The 19887-nt window shown below is 42.1% G+C and overlaps 1 protein-coding gene across 1 annotated transcript; it reads right to left on the reverse strand.

The window, feature by feature from the left end:
* Positions 1-72: 72 nt before the first annotated feature.
* Positions 73-18774, reverse strand: LOC125271118 (immunoglobulin superfamily member 1-like). Its single transcript, XM_048195137.1, has 7 exons — positions 18682-18774; positions 18215-18532; positions 17555-17860; positions 17135-17429; positions 16582-16902; positions 536-856; positions 73-371 (listed from the first exon to the last, which is right to left on the reverse strand). Exons 4-7 carry the CDS (start codon positions 17385-17387, stop codon positions 73-75), a joined length of 1194 nt encoding a protein of 397 aa, XP_048051094.1. The 5' UTR covers positions 17388-17429; positions 17555-17860; positions 18215-18532; positions 18682-18774.
* Between the last annotated feature and the right edge of the window lie 1113 nt (positions 18775-19887).

Raw genomic sequence — 19887 nt, forward strand, 5'->3', positions numbered from 1 at the left:
CTTTCATTATCAGCAGTCCAGCTTGTTTTAGACTCTTACACATCAATATCTGTGATAGTGATGACCAGCAGTTCAGAGGCAGATGAGCGGAAGGTGCGTGAGGACAAAATTGACTTCATAAACACAGCTGTATTTTCCCTCGTGTGAATAATCTGATTCAGGAAAGGAGAAGGAGGCAGACAGATCGACAGCTGACTGACTCCTGGTGATATTTGCTTCTCTAAACAGGTGGAAGGAGCCTCCAGGATACTGAGATTCAGTGGAACAGATGATAGTGAAACTGTGACCCCTGGTGATCACTGACCCCTGAGGCCCAACATCAAACTGTCCATCAGGAGCAATGCGGGGAATGCTGGGCTGCTGCAAGTGCACTAGAAAACAAGAATACATTTATATTAGAGAGCCTCAAGCATTAAATTCAAACAGCTTTAAATAAAAATGGCTTCAAGAACTTCATCTTCTCGGGATCAAAATTTAATTCACAGCCATTTTTACAAATCAGCATCACAAACACACACAAAAAATACATCAATACCTGTGATAGTGATGACCAGCAGTTCAGAGGCAGATGAGCGGAAGGTGCGTGAGGACAAAATTACTTCATAAACACAGCTGTATTTTCCCTCATGTGAAAAATCTGCCTCAGGAAAGGAGAAGGAGGCAGAGTGATCGAAAGCTGACTGACTCTTGGCGATATTTGCTTCTCTAAACAGGTGGAAGGAGCCTCCAGGATACTGAGATTCAGTGGAACAGATGATGGTGAAACTGTGACCCCTGGTGATCACTGACCCCTGAGGCCCAACATCAAACCGTCCATCAGGAGCAATGCGGGGAATGCTGGGCTGCTGCAAGTGCACTAGAAAACAAAAAGAAAACCTTTATATTACAGAGCCTCATGCATTAAATTCAAACAGCTTTAAATAAAAATGGCTTCAAGAACTTCATCTTCTCGGGATCAAAATTTAATTCACAGCCATTTTTACAAATCAGCATCACAAACACACAACAAAAAAGACATCAATACCTGTGATAGTGATGGCCAGCAGTTCAGAGGCAGCTTTCAAACAGCTTTAAACAAAAATGTTTTCAAGAGCTGTGTTGAAAAGGCCCAGTATTTTCCATACTATTTACTGATTTGATGTTGATATGTGATTGACAAATTAGTTTGGCCCGCCCAAAGAAGGACGACATTTTAGTTCTTACAGCTCTGTCAACTGCTTGCTAAAAGTTGCTTTCATTGTGTGTGCATTCAAAAGAAGTGTGTTGTTTATATCCTGTGATTATATAATTCTAACATCTTGTTTCTTGTCTTTAGTGTGAGAATTTGAGTTTTAAGCTGTTACCGGTCCATTTTATCATAACTGCATCATCTTCATAAGCGAGTCCGGAGCGCATCCAGCCATTGTAACGACTCAATGAATTAGCTCAAATTATGGGTGAAATATATATATATATATATATATACAGTGGGTACGGAAAGTATTCAGACCCCCTGCCCCAGCATAACCGTCATCTTCCTCCTTAATCTTAATACGAACCAGATTATCCATTCTCACCAGCAGAAGATCAGTTGCTTGGCTCATGCACACACAGTCAAGCCTCAAATCAGCCACTTTACCTCCCGCTGTCTGCAATCGTTTTTACTTCTGACACCAGTTGTAGCATTCTTAGGCAATAACGAGACGTGCTACTGAAAAGGGGTGTTTATTTGGGCTGTTGTAGGCCACAAACAGCGAGGCACTCCTCTGCCCCCTTTTCTCCACTTTCCCTCACCACACACCAGGGGGTGGAGCCTCTTTGCATTTTTAACCCGAACATCCAATAACAGGTAATGCAGTTAATGATAACAGTTCTCAACACAAAAATGAATAGAATGCAACATAAACATTAAACTCCTTGTCATCTGCAACACAATAACATTTAGAATGTTACAGTATTATAATTAATCATAACGCATTATGATTAGTTATATACAGTGGGTACGGAAAGTATTCAGACCCCCTTAAATTTTTCACTCTTTGTTATATTGCAGGCATTTGCTAAAATCATTTTTCATTTTTTTCCTTATTAATGTACACACAGCACCCCATATTGACAGAAAAACACAGAATTGTTGACATTTTGCAGATTTATTAAAAAAGAAAAACTGAAATATCACATGGTCCTAAGTATTCAGACCCTTTGCTGTGACACTCATATATTTAACTCAGGTGCTGTCCATTTAATTTCATTTGAGATGGTTCTACACCTTCATTTGAGTCCAGCTGTGTTTGATGATACTGATTAGACTTGATTAGGAAAGCCACACACCTGTCTATATAACACCTTACAGCTCAAAGTGCATGTCAGAGCAAATGAGAATCATGAGGTCAAAGGAACTGCCTGAAGAGCTCAGAGACAGAATTGTGGCAAGGCACAGATCTGGCCAAGGTTACCAAAAATTTCTGCTGCACTTAAGGTTCCTAAGAGCACAGTGGCCTCCATAATCCTTAAATGGAAGACGTTTGGGACGACCAGAACCCTTCCTAGAGCTGGCCGTCCGGCCAAACTGAGCTATCGGGGGAGAAGAGCCTTGATGAGAGAGGTAAAGAAGAACCCAAAGATCACTGTGGCTGAGCTCCAGAGATGCAGTCGGGAGATGCCCTCCACCAGTTGGGGCTTTATGGCAGAGTGGCCCGACGGAAGCCTCTCCTCAGTGCAAGACACATGAAAGCCCGCATAGATAGATAGATAGATAGACCTTTATTGTCCCCCAAGGGAAATTTGCTTTCACAGACTCTGACAGTAACAACAATAGACAAAAGGACAATGCATGCGAAATCCATACAAGTTACAGATTGTTTAAGGCAGCAATGGCAGAAGGAACAAAGCTATTACTGAAGCGGGCTCTCCTCAACCGTAAAGTTCTGTATCTGCGGCCTGAAGGCAGAAGAGAAAAGTAAATGTGGAGAGGGTGGTCCGAATCTCTGCTGATTGTCCGAGCCATGCGTGTGACAGTTTTGTTGTTAAGAAGAGAAAGATCCGTAATGGGTAAACTGATCATTTCGGATGCTATACAAGTGACCTTAATAAGCTTGTTTCTATTGGTGATGGAGAGCATATTAAAATAACAGGGGGAACAGTAGAGGAGGATGGGTTGGATAATATTAATGTACAACAGTAGTAAAAGATGTGGCGTGACAGAAAGAGCATGGAGCTTGCAGAGAATGTGAAGTCTTTGTTGGGAACGTTTATATACATCTGCAACATGTTGTTCAAAAGTGAGTTTGTTATCTAATGTGAGTCCAAGATATTTAAAATGATTAACACGTTCCACTGGTTTATCATGTATGATGATGAAGGGAACCAAATCCGGGATATATGAGTTAGTGTAAATGAACAACTCCTTGGTCTTGTCCACATTCAGCTCCAGACTATTTTCGGAGCACCACTTAGTAAAGTGAGTGACAGACTGATGGTAAGTAGTAATGGAGTTATTGTCTGTGAGTAAGGCCAGAATGGCAGTATCATCTGAGTATTTGAAATATGTAGTAATGGATAATGAACTATTACAATCGTTTGTATACAGGGTGTAGAGAAAAGGGCTAAGCACACACCCCTGGGGACTCCGGTGTTGGTGACTATGATGAATGAGGTGACTGAGCCCACTCTGACAGCCTGTAATCTATTACTGAGAAAGTTATCAATCCAGTGGATGAGAAATGGAGATAGATTAAGAAATTGGAGCTTTTTTATCAGTTGATGCCGTTGTATCGTATTAAAAGCCGAGCTAAAGTCGATGAACAAGATAGATGCAAAGGTGCCAGGCGATTCCAGATGTTGTAGAAGGGGGTGGAGGAGACATGCCACGGCATCCTCTGTTCCCCACCTGGCCCTATATGCAAACTGATAGGAGTCCAGCAGAGGTCTAACTGCTGGAAGGATGAGTTGAAGAATTAGCTTTTCCATGCATTTCATTATTATTGAAGTAAGTGCTACAGGTCGATAATGGTTTAGCTCGGATGGACGGGGCTTCTTGGGAACTGGAATGATTATGGAGGTTTTCCAGATTGTAGGAATATGTGCCCCCCTGAGCGATTCCCAAAAGATAGTAAAAAGGATCGGGGACTGCTCCATAGCACACGATTTCAGCACCCTGGCCAGAATGCCATCTGGACCCTGTGCCTTGCCCACTTTACACCTGCTCAATTGCTGTCGTACATCCTCCACTGTAAATGGAGGCTCAGATGGTACAACTAATGGCAGGGCACTGAGCAGCTCTTCACAAAGTGCAGAATAATCATGTCTGTCAAAACGGGTATAAAAGGAATTCAGAGAGTCAGCAAAAGTAGCCGGGTCAGATGTTACATAGTGCCCTGTTCTGGATGCTTGAGCAGTAAGAGTCTTAATCTTCTGATACGCTCATTTAGTATCCATACTGCTGAATTCTTGCTCAATCCTGTCCTTGTATCTGAGTTTAGCTTTTATTATATCATTCTTAATTTGTCTATTTAGTATATTAACAGTGTTCCAGTCCCCCTGCTGGAAAGCCTTGAGTTTTTCTTTCATACAACTTTTAATGTGAGACGTAATCCAGGGTTGAGAATTTGGATATTTTTTAAATGTTCTGGTAGGTATAGTAGATGAAATGCAAAATTTAATATAATCCGTGATAACTGTAACCTTATGCTCCAAGTCACCCTGAAAAATCTCCTAGTCTGTGCACGCTAGTGAGCCCTGCAGCTGTGCCATGGCATCCTCCGACCAGATGGAGGCGGTATGTATAGTTGGCTTAGCGCGTTTCAGTTCTGATCTGTAATGCGGCAGCAGAACAACAACATTATGGTTGTAGTAGCCGAGCGGAGGCTGTGCCTGAGTGACAAACGCATCAGGAATGTTCCCATAACATAAATCCAAGATGTTAAGCCTCCTTGTATGAACATTCACATACTGGTGCAGTGATGGCATAACGCTGCCCAGTTTACAGTTGTTAAAATCCCCCAAAATAAACAGCGGAGCGTCAGGATACTTAGCCATCATAGAGCTAGCATTCTCGGCTAATAAATCCACTGCTATCCTGGTGTTAGCACTAGGGGGTTTATAAACACAGCTAATCACCACACATGGAAATTCCGTCGGGAGATAGTACGGCCTCAGAGACAAAGTCAATAACTCTACATCAGGTGTGCAAATTGAAAGATTTTTTTTGATGTTAACACACCATCGCTTATTAACCCTTTGAGCGGTACGGTCCCACATATGAGATTTTTATTTCAGTGCCCCTGGGCGTACGGTACCACATATGGGATTTCGAACGTTCAGCGACGTCACATAACTGCCAAATTCAAACTGTGCTTTCGCGCTCTGGCTGCGAGACGGACACGCGCAGCTCTTGTCATATATCACAGCTATGCAGCGTTTTCAGCCACATAATGTTTCTTTTAAGGTTTCAGACATTTAAATATGCATAAGCACCATTAAAACAATACATTAAGAGTTTTATAAAATACACACTGATGTCCGACATCAGTGGAAGCAGCAATAACAAATATAATTTTCCGACATTTATTCATATCAGACGCACATAATGGGCCTAAGTAACTATAAAGTTTACTCTATTATTCTTCCAGTTCACCAGCCACTTACTTGCATATATTTCGGGAGAAATTGATGAATTCACCTGCTGTAAATCCGACTGACAGGACTCTGTGAACTGCAGTGCAAACTAAGATGGCGGCGCCCATCTCGCATTATAGATCAAGATAAAGATCATTTATAAAGGTTTTAAAACGACAAAGCACACTCACTTACACATATTTGAGAATCGGAATATCATATAGTTGATGACATGGTAAGCAATTTTGTGAATATTTTAAATATAAAAGGAAAAACTAAATAATAGCGATCCATCTGTCATACAGTGTTATTGTTGCTGCGTTCAGCGCTCGTGACACGCAAGACGCGTCGTCATGGAAACATTAAAGGCAAACGTTCTAAAATAATGGAAAAAAAACTCACTCTGGGGGGACAATTAGAATATTTTAAACTCACGCTCGAAAGGGTTAACAAAGATGCAGACACCACCACCCTTATTCTTTCCAGACTTGCGTGTCCTGTCAGCTCGTAGTATAGTAAAATGATCGAGACTAACCTCTGAATCAGGGGTAGTCCCATCGAGCCAAGTTTCTGTCAGGGCGATGATACATGCATCTCTGAAGGTCCACTCCAGACGACATTTAGCATGCAGCAAATCCATTTTGTTCCTCAACCTAGTGCGCACCCCACCTTTTCTACCCCGTTTTCTTAGTCGAAGTTCTGGAGGTAAATTAACTGTCGGCTTCTGGAGGCAAATGGAGGAAGTGGTATGTGTGGAGAAAACCAGGCACTGCTCCTCACCTGTCCAATACAGTCCCAACAGTGAAGCATGGTGGTGGCAGCATCATGCTGTGGGAGTGTTTTTCAGCTGCAGGGACAGGACGACTGGTTGCAATCGAGGGAAAGATGAATGCGGCCAAGTACAGGGATATCCTGGACGAAAACCTTCTCCAGAGTGCTCAGGACCTCAGACTGGGCCGAAGGTTTACCTTCCAACAAGACAATGACCCTAAGCACACAGTTAAAATAACGAAGGAGTGGCTTCACAACAACTCCATGATTGTTCTTAAATGGCCCAGCCAGAGCCCTGACTTAAACCCAATTGAGCATCTCTGGAGAGACCTAAAATGGCTGTCCACCAAAGTTTTCCATCCACCCGGACAGAAATAGAGAGGATCGCAAGGAGGAATGGCAGAGGATCCCCAAATCCAGGTGTGAAAAACTTGTTGCATCTTTCCCAAAAAGACTCATGGCTGTATTGGATCAAAAGGGTGCTTCTACTAAATACTGAGCAAAGGATCTGAATACTTAGGACCATGTGATATTTCAGTTTTTCTTTTTTAATAAATCTGCAAAAATGTCAACAATTCTGTGTTTTTCTGTCAATATGGGGTGCTGTGTGTACATTAATGAGGAAAAAAAAAATGAAAAATGATTTTAGCAAATGCCTGCAATATAACAAAGAGTGAAAAATTTAAGGGGGTCTGAATACTTTCCGTACGCACTGTATATAACTAATCATAACGCGTTATGATTAATTATAATACTGTAACGTTCTAAATGTTATTGTGTTGCAGATGACAAGGAGTTTAATGTTTATGTTGCATTCTATTCATTTTTGTGTTTAGAACTGTTATTATTAACTGCATTACCTGTTATTGGATGTTCGGGTTAAAAATGCAAAGAGACTCCACCCCCTGGTGTGTGGTGAGGGAAAGTGGAGAAAAGGGGGCAGAGGAGTGCCTCGCTGTTTCAAGTGTGGTTCTCTGTTCAAGTCGGGGTGTGGGTTGTGGCCTACAACAGCCCAAATAAACACGCTTTTCAGTAGCACGTCTCGTTATTGCCTAAGAATGCTACAACTGGTGTCAGAAGTAAAAACGATTGCAGACAGCGGGAGTTAAAGTGGCTGATTTGAGGCTTGACTGTGTGTGCATGAGCCAAGCAACTGATCTTCTGCTGGTGAGAATGGATAATCTGGTTCGTATTAAGATGGAGGAAGATGACGGTTATGCTGGGGCAGCAAATATGTTTGGTGTGCACACCGCGTCTGTTCCCAGTCACTTTAAGGCAAGTTTTGTGAAGAAAGAGCCATGTGAAGCCGCTGCTGTGGGAAAGAAAGTGAGCCGCCATTATCTGCTGCTGCCGAACGTCATGACGTCAGACGCCAGCGCGTCGTTCTCGTGCGAAGCTATGGAACAAAAGGTAAACAATAATGGCAGTGCCCATTATTATGCCAGCTGGAATAAAAACACCTAAATACTCTGGCAAATCAGATTGGGAGGCTTTTCATGCCCAATTTGAGCTATTAGCTCATGCATATGCTTGGTCAGAGGAACAGAAAGCCCTTCAGCTTGCTCTTTGCTTAACAGATGATGCGCTCTCATGTTTGTTGCTGCTTGACACTAGTGAAAGAGCTGATTATGGTGCATTGGTCGGTGCATTAAGATACCGCTTTGGACAGTGTTTCCGATCTGAGCTTTTCCGGTCTGAGTTGCACAGCCATCACAGAATTCCAGGAGAACCGCTGCGAGCTCTGGCCAAAGATATTGAATCTCTAGCAAGGCGAGCTTATGCATATATTCCACCATCAGTGCAGAGCGAGCTGGCCCGTGATCAGTTCATCAGAGTTCTTCCTCCAGCAGAGCTGCGCATACATACACAGCTGACACACCCACGTGATTTGGCTGAAGCCTTAGAGTTGGCACTGGAGAGGGAAATGGCAGTTGAAGCAACAATAAGGGGGTCAGCACTTGACCCCCTCCCCCACCATCAGGGCGATGGGAGGAAGTGAAATGGCTTCACCAAAACCTGAATGGCTGGAAGAGATTACAAAGATGATTTGTGGGCTGGCGTTACCTCCTCCCAGGTGGCAGACACAGGCCCGACTTTGCTTGGGGTGTGGTCAGCCGGGGCATTTGGTTAGGGAATGCCCTGTGCTAGCTAAGAATTTGGGAAACAGGAAGGGGGCGCAGTAGGCGGGACGCTGCAGACCCCCAAGTCCATGTCCCGCTCAGCGCCAGTGCAAGCAGACAGTCCTATCATGAACAACGGGACGAATGAACTTGGGGTGGTGGTAGTAGGAAGAACAGCCATATCAAATTTTTGTCATATTCCCATTTGTATTGAGGGAGTTGAGTGCACCGCCTTAGTAGACACAGGGACTACATTGACTGTGGTTCATCCTGAGGTGGTGCCAGAGGGAACGCAGCTAGAGGACACAGCAGTTCAGCTCCACGCAGTGACCGGGAAGCTGGCACCAATGAAAGGGATGGGGCTGTTGACACTGACTGTGGGGGGCGTGAACGTGCAGCATCCTGTGTGGATAGCTAATGTGCAGAACAGTTGTATCCTGGGTTTGGACTTTTTGAGGGACCATGGCTGTCAGTTAGACCCGTGTAAGGCCACATTGAGTTTCGGCAATGGTCAGGTGGTGAAGATGAGGCCTCCAGGAGCTCGTCACACAGATGGGCTGGCGGTTGGTTCCTGGGCATGTCATTTAGACGACGGGGACAACTCAAGCTGCACAGCGCCACCCAGTGCGTCCCAGCAAGAGCCCCTGCTACTGCGCACATGACCTGGGTCTGCTCCGGGAAGAGAGAGGGAGATGATGGGGGCACTGCAGGAGATAATGCAGAAGAGCTCCAGCAGCTTGGACATGCAGCAACAAGAACAGTTGTGGGAGCTGTTAGTGGAGTTCCAGGACTGTTTTGCCTGTGATGAAGGGGACCTGGGTCAGACTTCTCTGGTACAACACCATATTGACACAGGGGATGCAGCGCCCATACGTCAGCAACCAAGACGCATACCCTTAGGACGGCAGGAGGCTGTGGAGCAGGCACTGGTGACAATGCAGCGCGCTGGTCCCCTCTTCCACATGTAGATCAGAGGTCTTCAACCCTGCTCCACTGTCCAGCAAAATTTATTTCCAACCTGCTTCAGCACACCTGCCTGCGATTTTCAAGTGATCCTGAAGAGCTTGATTAGCTCGTTCAGGTGTGTTTGATTAGAGTTGGAGCTAAAAGCTGCAGGACAGTGGGTCCCCAGGAGTAGGGCTGAAGACCTCTGGTGTAGATGAATGCATGGATCTTGTGGCTGTCTCTTGCTGGTTTTCATCATTGGACTTGGGAAGTGGGTATTGGCAAGTGCCGCTGACACCAGAAGCTTGACCCAAGATGGCTTTCTGCACGGGTAGGGGGCTGTGGCAATTTAAAGTCCTCCGTTTTGGTCTTTGCAATGCCCCTGCCACATTTTAGTGCTTAATGGAGAGGGTACTGGAAGGCATTCCACAGCAGCAGTGTCTGGTGTTCTTGGATGACATACTGGCACATGGGAGCTCATTTAATTCAGCTGTCACAGCCTTGAGGGCAGTGCTGGAGAGAATCAGAGCAGCAGGGCTGAAGTTACATCCCAATAAGTGCCGGCTGTTGAGCAGGGAGGTGACCTTCTTGGGGCATCGTATAGGCAGTGAGGGAATTGGCACTGCTGAAGACAAGGTGACAGCCATACAGGAGTGGCCTGTTCCGGTGAGCCAAAGAAAGCTAAAAAGCTTCCTGGGTTTGCATCGTATTACAGGAAGTTTGTACGGGGCTTTTTCCTGTATTGCCGCTCCCTTGTACAGGCTCCTGCAGGAAGATCAGTGCTTTGTCTGGTCAGAGGGCTGTTAAAAAGCTTTGAATACTCTGAAACAGGCCCTGGTGTGCGCGCCCATTCTGGTACCTTCTGACCCCCACCTGGACACTGACGCGAGTGGGGAAGGAATAGGTGCAGTTTTGTCCCAGGTGTACCCAGATGGAGAAAGAGTAGTGGCCTATTTCAGCAAGGTGCTCAGCAAAGCTGAAAAGAGGTATTGTGTCACAAGGCAAGAGCTGTTAGCCACAGTCTCTGCCATCAGGCATTTCAAGTACTTTCTATGTGGTCGGCATTTCACCATACGCTCCGACCATCCTTACAGTGGCTGATGATGTTCAAGGAACCAGAGGGCCAGGTGGCTCATTGGCTCGAGGAATTGCAGAGTTATGAGTTCACTGTGACACATCGTGCAGGGGAACGGCATGGCAACGCAGACACCCCATCGAGAAGGCCATGTAGTATGCAGGAATGTAAATATTGTGAGCGTAGAGAAGCCAGGGAGCTGGAGCTTAGCCGGAAAGTGGACGGAAGAGGTGAATGTCACTCAATGGGTGGAGAATCAGAGGCGGGACCCAGACCTGCAGTCTGTGATGCTGTGGGTAGAGGCACAGCTGCGGCTGCCATGGGAGGAGGTAGCAGCCCTCTCCCCATTCACCAAGGGATTGTGGGCCAAGTTCAGATGTTTGCGGCTAATAGAGGGGGTTCTCCAGCGAGCATGGGTGGTGCCAGCAACAGGAGAGAAGAGATGGCAAGTCGTGGTTCTTGGGGACATGCAAGAGACAGTGTTGACAGCCATGTATGGCTCTGCTGGATCTGGCCATTTTGGGGTGACAAAGACACTTCGACGTCAGGCCTTCTATTGGGGATGGCTGAGGCATGATGTGGAGGACTTTTGCAGGCGCTGTGATCTTTGTACAGCACGCAAAGGGCCACAGGGTCAGTCTAGGGCCCAGCTACAGCAGTTTCCAGTGGGGGAGCCAATGCAGCGGCTGGGGGTGGACATCATGGGGCCATTTCCTCGCACCACGCAGGGGAATCGCTTTGTTTTGACTGCAATAGATTATTTTATGAAATGGCCTGAGGCCTTTGCACTACCTGACCAGGAGGCTGTGACTGTTGCCAACGCCTTGGTGGAGGGCATGTTTAGCAGGTTTGGGGTTCCCCAGAGTATCCATAGTGACCATGGTAGAAAATTAGAGTCCAGGGTATTCTCTTCCATGTGTGAGCGGTTGGGAATCAACCAGACCCGCACCACCCCACTCCACCCTCAAAGTGACGGGAACGACTCAACAGGACATTAGCTGAGCAGTTGTCCATCTTAACATCCACTCATCAACATGATTGGGACACCCATCTGCCGCTGGTCTTGATGGCATGTCGCTCTGCTATTCAGGACTCTACCTCATGCACTCCGGCCCTACTTATGTTGGGTAGGGAGATCTCAAGGGGTCCTTGAGATAGGACCCCTGCAGAGTTGGCCTTTGGTCAGCCCCCAGATGCTCCACCTGTTCACGCTGGACCTGAATATGCGAGACAGCTCCAGGACCATTTGGACTCAGCCCATGCATATGCCAGGAGGCAGCTGGTGACTGCTGGGATGCGGCAAAAGAGAGCTTATGACCTGCATACCAGGGGGCGTGACTTTGGGGTGGGAGAGCTAGTTTGGGTTTAAAGCAGTAAGTGACATTGTTACCTGACCCTCCTCAGGGCGATCGTTCGCAGGGCTCAGTGGAATCGGTACCTGAAGGCCAAGCTCACACGCTCTTCAGGGGGCATCTGAAGAGAAGGAGGAGAACCCCAGTCAAATTTAGAGACTTTGTCCTCGGGGTCAAGGAGAATTATTCATCAACAGATTATCCGTGACGGGTCACACACACACACATATATATATATATATATATATATATATATATATATATATGTGTGACCCGTCACGGAAACCAGTGACGGCAGCACAACTATCGAGCAAAAAGAGAGCAAAAATTTTTTTTTTCAAAATTGGTGATTTTCGTTTTTTTGCAGAATCTGTTAGTTGAGATCACGAAGAAGCCTCTCCATGTTTGAGATAGCAGTTTTGGTATATTTAAAAGCGTACATTTTGAGGTTGAAATCGGCTTGTTTTTCGGAGATTCTAGCACGCAGTAGGGGCGTGTCATTGTCTGTGTGTATTTCCATACTGGATAGCCGGCTTTTGTTTCTTTTGTTATTGCCCCCGCCCTCCAAGGGAAGCGTGGCTACTTATTGTGCACATTGCAGCAAAACAGACTTAAAATACTCCGTCATTTTTTGTCATAGAGACATAAGTAATATATCATTTGAAACTATAGAATGTCTTCTTTTATTTGTGTACAATCAGAGTAAAAACAAAATGTTGTGCTTTTTGTAAAATAAAGAAAACTAACATGATGCGTGATCTCTCGTCTTCCTCTGAACGAAGTCCAATCTGATAGTTCTCAGAAAATGAACTGTAACTTAGTGAATACTAATCACAAAGTGCAAGTCAAATCAAAAACAAACATTCTGTGTTTATGTAATCTGTATGAAAAGAGAGCCATGTCAGAAGTCTGTGATTCAGCTCATTACCCGCTAATGCGGCCACACCCACGGAGCCAGCGCTAGTCAGACGCAAATACATGTATACATCGTCTCATTCGTGTATTTATTGTCTTGAAAAGTGTTGATCTGTATGTTAAAGCCATGGTTAGCGACCTATAGAAGACATGCCGTTAGTTCCTGGTTCCTGTTTTTCTTTAGATGAATTTGTGGACTAAAGGTGTACATAGTGCCCTCCGGCTGCAAGTATGAATTGAAAACACAGAATCCAGCACTCATAGTGATGACAATAAATATTGAATAAATATTACTCCTCTGTATAGAAAATTGACATAAACATATGAGAATCCATCAATATCCAAATGAGCATGCGTTTAAGCTAAAAGCCTATATGAAATACCATAGAGGTAACATTGTTCAGACACTTTGCATCACAGAAATACATTAGGCTATATTTTAAAATATATAATACCATTATTTGAAATTGTAATAATATTTCACAGTATTGCTGTTTTTTCTGTATGTTTGATATACACCATCACAGAGGGTTTTTTTCACAGCCTATCTGACTGAAAGGCCTCATTATTATGCAAGTCATTTCAGGTCATTATTATGTGATTCTTTTGTCTTCTCAGGCGAGAAAATTTCATTTCATGATTATAGTGAAAAAAATTATCACGGTTATCACGGAATCCTGTTCAAAAAGTCCTAATGCTACACAATGAAATCAATTCACCAAGTTTTATGTAGAAAGCCAGCAAATAACAAATAAAATTAGCATCAATATGTACTTTTTCTTTACATAAACATTAAAATAATAACATTAAAAATGATGGCCAGATTTTAAAGGAGTGTCTTGCAACATGTTATCTCTAAATCATTTTCAGCCTCTAAATCATTTTTATAAAAGTCAAAAAAAGATAAATTACTGACATTTACAATGCACATTATCCTTTATTATTAATAGTATGCGGTCCATGCAGCTTTACAGAGGGGAGCTTTACAGGGGGTATGGCTTATCTAAATGAGATGTAAATGAGCCCTATTGTCAATCCCAGCAGGTGAGCATAGGTGAGAACTGCACAAACGTTAGAGGCGTTTTTCTCTCTTTAGAGCTTTTTTGAATGCCTACCTTCAAATGGCCACAACTTCTCCAAATATTATCAGATTTCCATGTGTTACACATTGTTGGAAAGCTTGGAGACTGCACTTTCAGAATCTGTGAATAACTCAAAATGCCCGACCGACTTGTGTCCCTACTTTCCGTGATTGGTTTTATATATATATATATATATATATATATATATATATATATATATATATATATATATATATATATATATGGTCTATAATTGGTTCTAGTTTTAGAATCAATTTAGAAAAAATGATCTATTTTGTCCAGCAAAATTATCAGTCTGGTTATTCTTATCAGCTCTTAAAAAGGAATTTTCCTCTCACCATAAGGAAAATTTCTGATCTAAGTACTTACAAAAGCATAAGTGAAATCAAACGTTGAAGGGACTTGGTTTCGGAAATGAGCAGCAACAGAGACAATAAAACTATAATGGGTTTAATAGATACGAACTATGAATCTATGACTAAAACACATCAAAGGAACATACATAGAATAAAATGAAAGTAAAGTCAAGAAAACAAGTGATCAAAGAAATGGCAAATACAAACAGTTAAAACCTTTGAAAGCCTGCATGGAATCAGTTCAACAAATGTAAGCTTTAAAAGCAGCGGAAGAAATATTTCTTATACTTTGTCGTGGAAATTCTCATACAACTGACTTCACCACTGACAATTTAAAAACTCCTAGTTGTTAATAAAATTCTAAGTATTAAGTAATTCTGAATTCCTGAGTACCTACAATACAATCCAAACTTCCCTGAAGTATGGTGACGGCGTCCCGTCAAGAAGATACTATCACTACCTCAATCACACTTGGCTGTTAATTTGTTGTCTTTTGAGTGTAGAATCTTTAGTCCTTCTATTCCTCACTACCTCAATCACACTTGGTTGTTACATTTGTTGTCTTTTGAGCGTAGGATCTTCTATCTCTTAGCTGCGCAGCATATACCTGACACGACTTCCAAGTTGCTCTTTGTAGAAATGAAGTTTTATTTACGGCCGGGAGGTCACTTGTCACAACAACAGAGTGACTCTCAATGAATAGAAAGATACATGCACATTTAAGTCTTACAGTTGAGTAAAAATCAATGTCTTCATCACTGTGATTTGTTCTGGTGATTGGTTTTTAATGATTTAAGCTAATCATGTGACTGGTCTTTGACCTAAGATCCTTAGTCTGCATTTTCTGTACATTTCATGTTGACATAAAATATTTCCATCACAACTTGCATAGGCAAGTTTGGATGATGTAGTTTAAAAGATTCACGTCATTCTGCAGAGGTTTCAGTGCGTTCTGAGCTGGATCTTCGGCAGGATGTTCAAACAAGGTTTAACTCAAAGGTAAGATGGCCGGGAAAATAAGAAAGAAGAAGTCTGTCTCACAGGTCCAAGGAAGACAGTGAGGACGGACAAATGAAGACTGGTCAAAAGAAGATGAAATGGAAAACAAAGTAAAAGCAAGCTAGCTCCTGGTGAAGACAAGTTGGCATCTCAACTCAAAACATCTCAACTCCTTTCAAGTTTTGACTGGCCAATCGCCAGCGTGAATCCTTCTTTGTCTGGTTTCATGGTCTCTGGTGCATAATTTATGATGTGTCAGATCTGGGTACGTTTTTCTCAAAAGTTCTTTAAAAGTAGAATAAAACATTTTATAGTAATCATAACATACACAGTTGATTAAAGCATTTGTAGGGGTTTAGAACAAAACCAAACATGATAGGATGACAAAGACATTAAGAAAGCACACATATGATTACAAGCATTTAAACTTATTCCTGAATAACAAAAATCACAACTAGGCTAATTACACATGGGGACATGCATACATAAAGGGATACATCATATATTTTCTAGAAAGGATGGTTAACTTAATTGGAACTATAATTTGGATTATAATAGTTTTTCTCTATATAGGTATGTGTGTGTATATTGGGTTGTCTCCTGGCATCACCCAGTCTGTCTCTAGCCCAACAGGAGGCCAATTTAGCACCTTTGGAAGCTCCCATAGGTGCCATAAGAAAGTCTGTGTAAGTATGTTTGTGGTTAGTGTTTCTGGGGGTAATAAAATGTGACAACAGCCTATGTGTCCAAGACCAGTCAGAGCCATATGGTGAGTTACAGGAAGGGGGTCAAACGTAACAAAACTTAGAGTTGACTCGATCATTTGTGATTCACATCCAGATGATACACCATCACATTTAATACAGCAAGTTTGTGTATTGCATTATGATTACTGAGATATTAATATGTTAACCAGCATATAGGGTTTTTGCTTGTGAATACCCCTTTCAGTCATTATTGTTTGGCATATATATGGCTGTTGTTTCTGCTTTTGCACAGCAATGCGCCATAGATAATGGCTCTCTGTCTAATTGTTTTACTGTTTTTCTTATTTATAGTGTATTTATTTCAGTTGTGATTTATTATGTACATTTCTTTATTTATTTTAGACACCACACATTTGCCATATGTCTGTGAGAGCGTGCATAATAAACAGAGCATCAGTTGACCAACCGACCTCTGCCTTTGTGCGTTCTTACTGATGGCCCCTGGTGATCACAAATTAAAATAACGATGCCACTACAGTCCTTTATATCTATTCAACAAGCTGCATCTTGTCGGGATCAAAATTTAATTCACAGCCATTCTACAAATCAGCAGCACAAACACACACAAAAAAGACATCAGTACCTGTGATAGTGATGACCAGTAGTTCAGAGGCAGATGAACGGAAGGAGCGTGAAGAAACACTGACTTCATAAACACAGCTGTAGTTTCCCTCATGTGAAAAATCTGCCTGAGGAAAGTAGAAGGAGGCAGACAGATCGACAGCTGACTGACTCCTGGTGATATTTGCTTCTCTAAACAGGTAGAAGGATCCTCCAGGATACTGAGATTCAGTGGAACAGATGATAGTGAAACTGTGACCCCTGGTGATCACTGACCCCTGAGGCCCAACATCAAACTGTCCATCAGGAGCTATGCGGGGAATGCTGGGCTGCTGCAAGTGCACTAGAAAACAAGAATACATTTATATTAGAGAGCCTCAAGCATTAAATTCAAACAGCTTTAAACAAAAATGTCTTCAAGAGCTGCATCTTCTCGGGATCAAAATTTATTTCACAGACATTTTACAAATCAGCAGCATAAACACAGAAATAAGAAATCAATCCAGAATGAATTCACTTTCATGCAACAAGTGCATTGATATGATGTAGAGAATGAGCAGAGATTAAACACTCACCCACAGTGATTTTAATAGTGTCACTCCAAGGTGACTTTATAGTGCCGTTTTTGTAGGAGTAATTACAGCTGTAGCTGCCCTGATGTGAGACGCCTACATTAACAAGGTTGAAAGTCACACCAGATACATGTTTCTGAGAGGATAATATAGATGATCCATTTATGAAGAGGTGGAATTCAGCATCAGCATTGCATCTTGATTTAGGTGTTGTGCATCTGAACTGAATGTTTTCTCCAGGAGAAACAAGCTGCATGTGTGGAGATCAGGGAAAGATTGGGCTTCTGCAGGTCACCTGCTAAAGTAAAGAAATATGCATCTATTTAAAATTACTTGTTAAGACGTGATGAAATATATGAAGCTTAATGTAATTTCTATTGCTCATTTCTCCCATAATGTCAAGATGCAAAAGATTTGACTTACCTGAACAAACAACACCAGCATCTTCACCATGACCACAGTTGTGCCTTCCTAGTCCTCTGTGTGAACATTGTGTGAGATTTCCTTCACCTCCTGAGCATCCAACATCATCCAGCCAGATCGATCCACTGCCTTGACCAAAGGCAGCACTTTGAGGTGCTCTGATGGCTGATCCACACTGTAACTGTCTGCACACCACAGCAGCATCATTCATGTCCCAGCCATCATCACACACGGTTCCCCACTGACCATTATGAAGGATCTCCACTCTTCCACAGCATGAATCAGACCCATTGACCAATCTTATGTCTGGTAAGATACAAAAATGTAAATACAATGTGATTAAAATCTTGTAAGTATTTGTATATTGTAAATGTTTGACATTGTTTGGAAACAAGCACCTAATGTGCAGAGCCCCTTTGCTTTCTCTTGTTTTTTTTATTTTATTTAATATATATATATATATATATATATATATATATATATATATATATATATATATATATATATATATATATATATATATATATATATATAATTATTATTTGGGGCCAAACACTGTAGGTTTATGTTGTTTTTAATCTCTTTGGTATCTTTTCCTCACAAGCAAAACAGCAAATATACAATGCCATCTTGGATCTGGGGAAACATTTATACTTTTACCCTGTGAGCAGACGACACCTGCATCTTCACTGTGACTGCAGTCATGGATTCCAATAGTATTGTGTGAGCACTGTGTGAGGGATAATTCACTTCCTGAACATCTCACATCATCCAACCAGATCTGACCACTTCCCTGGCCAAAATATGCCTGGGACTTTGCACTAACAGCTCCTCCACATCCCAACTGTCTGCACACCACAGCAGCATCATTCATGTCCCAGGAATCATCACACACTGTTCCCCACTGACCATTATGAAGGATCTCCACTCTCCCAGAGCAGTCATTATTACCATTCACCAGCCTGATACTATATCCACCTAAAAAAAAATAAAAAAAATAACTATATTCTTCATCAACTCACATCTTACAACATGTTAAACTTGCAAACTAGCAAAAACCGTCAGTCATCTCATGTAACTGGAATAAGATGTGTTTCAAAAGAGTGACTAACAGATCTGTTACTTACCAGTTACAGAAGTCAGAGCACTGGCTGTTGAGATGAAAAACAGAGACATTTAAAAACATTGTAGACTTACAACTACATATTATGGTTTACTTTAAAGGGGTGATGAACTGAGAAATCAAATTTTCCTTGAGCTTTTGACATATAATTGGTCATCATACTTTAAGAATATCCTGTAAGTTTTAGAGCTGAAAACTTCCTTGTTAGTCCAATACAAGCTTTTATTGACACCAGACCCAGCAAACGACAGGATTTACAAAGTGGGGATCTATGACGTCAAAGGGCAGCAAGCATCGCCTCCGCAGAAGAAGATCAACACCTACTTCATCAATACCTGTTTAGCCCCGCCCACCATTCGCACATGACATGCAATAGTAACATAGGCCTATGTGGTGCTAAACCAGATCGAGCTACCAAGCAATAAACATGCCTTTGAGGATTACAAAATATTGTGCAGTGCCTGGACTCAACAGTAATGCGACAACATGTAAGTAACTGTGTTAATTCTAATGCCTGATCTGATATGTAATGTAACGATTAATTAGGGCTGGACGATATGGCCAAAATTTATATCACGATATAATTCTTAATTTCGGTCGATACGATATCGATATGAACTATATAATAGCCTCAGAAAAACTGCGAAGAACGGCCACAACGTCTGAAAAATTAATTTGCCAAATCTATGAAATCTCTTCCTATAAAACTATATAATATTTTAGAAATAAAAACAGTACAAATAAATTTATGTTCAGCTTTTATTTGTATTTAGCCTTCATACAAACATAAAAAATAAACATAAGACTCACTCACTTTAGTAATATTAATATCTTTAACATTAAACTATAACGTAGGCTGATTTTATTATCCTTAATATAGATTAAAACAAAAGTGCTTCAGCCAAGATAAAGATTGTGAACAGTAAAAACAGAAAAAAACAGTGAGAAACAACAAAAACACATTGCTGGGGCAGGGATGTTGTTGAGTGTTGATGACACTAGGGGTGCAACGGTTCAAATTGCTCATGGTTTAGTTCGTATCACGGTTTTAGGGTCACGGTTTTGGTACAGTTCGGTACCGAACCGTACCGAAACCGTGACCCTAAAAATAAGACTACTGTCAAATAAAAAAAAAAGAAAATAAGAACAAATGATCAAACTACAAGCAAATAAGTACATCACAAATAAGTACAATAAAGCAAATATTCAA

Source organism: Megalobrama amblycephala, linkage group LG1 (assembly GCF_018812025.1).
Source record: "Megalobrama amblycephala isolate DHTTF-2021 linkage group LG1, ASM1881202v1, whole genome shotgun sequence".
NCBI classification, from domain to species: domain Eukaryota; kingdom Metazoa; phylum Chordata; class Actinopteri; order Cypriniformes; family Xenocyprididae; genus Megalobrama; species Megalobrama amblycephala.